General features: G+C 45.0%; 1 protein-coding gene across 1 annotated transcript in view; it reads left to right on the forward strand.

Moving 5' to 3' along the window:
• prkcg (protein kinase C, gamma) overlaps positions 1-4866 on the forward strand; it is a 19553-nt gene extending 14687 nt beyond the window's left edge. Inside the window, exons 15-18 of the mRNA XM_019869210.1 lie at positions 1872-1952; positions 2208-2315; positions 2968-3108; positions 4027-4866. Coding sequence (XP_019724769.1) covers positions 1872-1952; positions 2208-2315; positions 2968-3108; positions 4027-4188 — 492 coding nt within the window. The 3' untranslated portion in view covers positions 4189-4866. The remainder of the gene's footprint in view (positions 1-1871; positions 1953-2207; positions 2316-2967; positions 3109-4026) is intronic.
• The last annotated feature ends 718 nt before the right edge of the window (positions 4867-5584 follow it).

Genomic DNA, 5584 nt, shown 5'->3' on the forward strand with positions numbered 1-5584 from the left:
CCCCACCCCCACACACACGCATTGGCATTCCCAAGTTCACCTATTCAGCTTTTGTGCCGAAGCAATGAAAGCGGTGCTTCGACAGCATCCTGTAATGTTGATGTGAGTTCAGGAGCTCCGCTCAGACACAAGTCATGCTTCGCAGCCATCTTGTGGTATCTCGGTGCCAAGGAACTACGTTGAAGTGAGTTAGGAGCTTCACTTTGTCAGAAGTAGCGATTTACTTTGTGGGATCTTGGTGCTAAGAAACAACATTGAAGTGAGCTGAGGAGCCCCATTCGGACAAAAATAGTGTTTTGCCGCCGCCATTTTGAATGACCCGTTGAGGATACATTCATCCAATTCATGGAACAAATATTCCAATTGATGGCAGAACTCTTGATCAGCGCAAAGCCTCACGCAGCATCCATGCCACACGCGACCATACAGAGCCGAACGTTGTCCCCTTTCCCCCTCGTGGTCTCCTTTCACCTGCAGCCCTTTGCTGCGGTTGCCCCCTTCGTGCCTCCCCTGCGACCTCGTCGGCGTGCTTTCGGCCACGAGCTGATTCAATGAGCACAGCTGGGACCCCGCAACACACACACACACACACCACCCGCCAGAGCGCCGCTGTCCTTTCACGGACCTCGTCTCACCGTCCTCATCTTGTGCTTGACAAGTGTGACGGATGAAGTGTGCGCAAGGTGCAGATGAAGTATTGGAAACATTTCAAACGCAAATTAATCCAGCTCGCCTGCAAACGCTGGGAAAAAAAAAAACGTCTTTGTATGATGAATCGTGTTTGCAGCACGGAGTGCGTGTGTGTGCGTGTGTGTGTGTGTGTGTGTGTGTGTGTGTGTGTGTGTGTGTCTTCAGGGGGCAACTGAAGGAGTTGAGACGGTGGGGAGAGACAAAATGGAGGACATAACTTGCTGTGCACGTCTTTGCTCAACATGTGGGGCCCCTGAGTATCGACTCTCTTATGTAAACACGCATTGATTCTGCTGCGTTTCGCATTTTGGATGCCGTACAATAAGCTCTCCCTAGGGGGCCTGTGGGCTCGTTGCCTTGTGACACGAACGCACGCAGACAAACACACACACACACACACACACACACACACACACACACACACACACACACACACACACACACAGACATTATCACTGCACTCATTCATATAATCACCCTCCCGATTGCAACACTTTTCGAGAGTACTCATGCTTCTCACTATGGTACAAATCCACGCACTGTCAACAAAAAAAAAGACAGACTCTACTAAAAGTCGCTCTCATTTAACTCCTTTACTTAAAGGTACAGTTTGCAGCAATTAAAAAAAAAAAAAAAAACTGTCTGCGTGACGTACCAGTCGAATATGAATTCTACGTGCATGTAACTTTAAAAAACAGTTGTGTGTTTTTTGAAATAAATCAATAAATAAGAATGAAGCATTTGGAGCTGGCAAGTGTCCAATGACCAGCCCCTTTTGCTGCCCAAAATGGTATGAACACTTCTTTTGCAATTGACCCTCCAGCCCCCCGCCCATTCCCCCCACCGCCCCCAAAATTCAGTCCTGCAAACAAACAGTCCCTCTCCGAAAATGGAGAGGCGTGGAAATGATCCCAGAAAAAAAAAAAGAAATCAAAAAGCAGGAAAGTAAAGTTCACGAGGTTGCGAATCTGCGGCTGCCGAATGACGAGTGCGCGCGGGTCAATGGATCGAATGAATGGCACCAAATATCTGCCTTCTTGTTTGCACTCATTCATCTCCTTTTCTCGTTTGATCCGAAGACGCATCTTTCACAAGTTTTGCCACCGGGAATCTCAAAGCCGCCATGCATACGTGACCATGGTTGAAATGCAAGCTCACGAGCTCTTCTTCCTTCATTGCAGATTGTGGCCTATCAGCCGTACAACAAAGCGGCGGACTGGTGGTCTTATGGAGTGTTGCTCTACGAAATGTTGGCGGGACAGGTAGCAATCACCCTTCTCCGGCGCCCCATTTCTTTTTGGGGTCATTCTTCTTCTCCATAAAGAATCCCATTTTTGAGGGCCTAAACGTAAACAAAAACTCGCCCGACTTTGCACACACATCGGGCCTGGTGAAAAAGTCGACCGTAATATATTTGAAACTCTCCATACCCAAATACAAAAAAAAGGGGGGTCTCAAGCTCCCCCAACAGAGGTTGAATTTCACTTCATTTATTCATTTTTCTTTTTTTTTTTCAGCCGCCTTTTGATGGCATTGACGAGGAGGAGCTTTTCCAGTCCATCATGGAACAGTGCGTTTCCTACCCCAAGAGTCTCTCCCGCGAAGCCGTCGCCATCTGCAAGGGGGTGCGTACGCCACATGCGTGATGTCAAACTGTCAAGAGATGTCAATCGGACTTTGGGCGCTTGCCGGTCGATGCAGTCGAACCTCCTTTTCAACTATGTTTTCGCCCCTTTAACGTTCACACTTCCAAGTTCCGATTTTTGCTTACAACGAACACCTTGATAAAGTCAACTTGATTATAACAACCAGATTTTTCCCACAAAAAAACGCCTTCGTTACGGCCAACCGTGGGAAGCCAACCGCGCGTCTTGAATCCGAGAAGGCGGCCATTTTCATTTGCTGACTGAATGTTGTCAGAGATGGAGGAGCGCGACACTTTTTTGTTTGTCTCATGTCGGAGAAAAATCCTTTTTTTCTTCCACTACACGTATTTGGAATTGACATGTTTATATTGCATTCCATGCTCATGTTTTTACATCTATAAATGTTCGTACTGTATTATTGGTTGGCGGCCACTGTTCTTGGAAATGGTCCCAACGAACTATGGTTGGAGCGCACGGATTCGTGATGTCCCTTGAGGTGCGTTGTCACGAGGTTCGACTGTATTGTCGCAGCGTATGTTGTCTCGCCGTCAGCCCATTAGGGAAGCAGAAAATGGATATTTCTGTGTTGATCTTTTGTGGGGGGGTTTTTTTTGTTTTGTTTTAACTTAAGCTGCTGACAAAGCACCCCGCCAAGCGCCTAGGTGGAGGAGAGGACGCCGAACGCGAGATCAGGGAGCATCCGTTCTTCCGCTGGATCGACTGGGACCGTCTGGAGAGGCTGGAGATCCCGCCGCCTTTCATCCCCAGATCGGTCAGTCCACCACACGGGAGCTTTTCAAATTTTAAATTTTTCTCAGTGTATTTTATTTGAGAGTCAATTCAAGTTTTTTTCATTTTCCGACCTGTAATACAGATAGGAAAATTGAATTAAATCCACTGTGAATCCCCTGCTGAATGGAGAAAAGGTCCTTAACAAATGGCTAAATTAGCCCTCAAAAGTCCTTAAAATGGGTAAATTGGCCCTCAAAGTCCTTAAAGGTCCTTAAATAAAGTGCGCGAAAGGGTGGGAGCCTTGTCTCTTGGCTGCACGGGTTTGCTTCTGTCTAAGTGGATGTTCGATTTATTTGTATTATTTTTTTTTCGTCTAACCAGATTTCAGCCTCTGTTGCCATGTCAATCAAATCTGCCCAGGAATGAATGAATGTCATCGCCATATTTTCCGTCCTCTCGGTTGCTCAGAGCAAAACTGTTCAACGAGCAAAACTCTTTCCCAATTGATGTTATTCTGCACAGTAAATGGTAGCAAGGACTTCCCAGACGCAATCCACATCTTCGTACCCCCATGTTCACGTCGCAGTTATCGAACTCATCAATGCTGCAAAAAAAAAAAAAAAAAAACTCCCCACTTTGGCCCGCAGCTGTTCGCAATCGCTCCGGAGCATTTTTTTTTTTTTCAAATTCAAATAAAATACATTGTTACTGTACTGGCCTGCGCCGCTGATTCTGAGGGACCCAGCCGGGCGGATTGGACGGACACGGCGACATGCAGGGGCTGAAATCTGATTGGACCAAAAGAAAACGTATCATCCACCCGTACCGGAAGCTGTACGCACAAGAGCAACAGCGCGAAATGAAGACAAAAGAGCGTCGGCACTGAAGGAAGACGATTCCTTTTGGTGGGCTGCTGCGATTTCCGCGTCGCACCGAATCCTCTGCTGGCTCCCAACAGGGCGGCAGAAAAGGGGAAAACTTCGACAAGTTCTTCACGGCGGCCCCGTCGGCGCTCACTCCCTCGGACCCGGACGTGCTGGCGGCTGTCAACCAGGAGGACTTCCAGGGCTTCTCCTTCCTCAACCCAGAGTTTGCCCCCTCGCCACTCACCGCGGTCTAAAAATAACCTCGCCAAGCGGGCCGATCGTCGGGGTCGATGCTGCCGGCTCTCGCGACTCCGTCCGACGAGCGGGGCTCTCGCGTATTTCATCCAACTTGACAGATTCAAGTAGGCCGACATTAGGGATAGATAGCCAGTGTTGTAGAACCCCGCGGAAGAGTCGTTCGGGGGAAATAGCTATCTGACTTCATCATTTAGCATGCGGACTGTGTAGTTGTTTTGTTTTTTTCCATCGAGGTTCCCAGAAGTATATCGAGCTGTTGTTCCACTGCATGTAGACAGCAGATTTATTGCAATTAGAGACTCGGTTAGCACTTGACAAAAGTTGCCCCTGCTGCACCGAGGCTGAAGACCAGATGGCATGAAGGTTCTTTCGATGACAGACACGGTGAAAGTTCATTCCTGCGTCATTCTCCGCATTTTTGACACCACCCCCCACAAAAAAAAAAAAAAACGAATATTTACTGATTGGACACTTTAGGAAAGCTTCACTGAGATCGTTTGCATATTTTCTTCTTTTGGTGTCAGAAGGGTCGTGAAAACGACAAATGTCATGGTGGACTTTTTAACTTGCGGAAAGCCTCACGACAGCTTTGCCAAATTTCTCCATCATGCCAATGTGGCCATTTTTTATTGTATTCATTTTTTGCTACTTTTGGATTTGTGATTGGATGTTTTTTTCACGATAGATGATTATTTCGGTCTTTTGGGGAGTGGGGGGCGTCAGGTGGAATCCTCCAAAATCATCACTTTGCAATAACAGCCACACGTGTGGACTGAAAAAAAAGAAAAGTTGGAAATTTACGGTTCTGGCCCAACTTCAGTGATTATTGTTGTTTGATTTATTTAATTTTGTTCTTATTGATTATTCATCGGTGTTTCATTTTAGTGTTATTTATTTAGTGTGGGTATTTTGTGACATTTTATTTCACTGAGTATATTATTTTTAATTTAAATTCAATTTAATTAAAAATATATGATTTATGTTTGTTTTTTCTTAATTTTCTATTTCAATTTTATTATTTATTACATTTTTAATTTGATTTCATTCTACTTTTTTTAATGAACTCTTAACTTTTAATGTTATGTTTTAATTGTATTTATGTGTCACAGATTTTTAGTTTTTTTTTTTCATTTTAAAATTTTATTTCATTTGAAGGAATTACTGATTATTTTGCTTTTTTTTTAAACATATTTGATGTTTTTCCTCATTAATTTTATTCCATTTTTTTAAATAATTTGATTTTTATGTTTTGGAATTTCTGCAATCTGATGTATTTAATTGTCGACAGACATTTCATTGAACTGCTCTGAGTCGTCATCCTCTGGGCTTGCTCGCCCTCCGAAACTGGCGTGTCTCTCTCTCTCTTTCTCTCTCTCTCTCTCTCTCTCTCTC

This window comes from Hippocampus comes, unplaced genomic scaffold (genome assembly GCF_001891065.2).
Source record: "Hippocampus comes isolate QL1 unplaced genomic scaffold, H_comes_QL1_v1.1 scaffold67, whole genome shotgun sequence".
Classification (NCBI taxonomy): domain Eukaryota; kingdom Metazoa; phylum Chordata; class Actinopteri; order Syngnathiformes; family Syngnathidae; genus Hippocampus; species Hippocampus comes.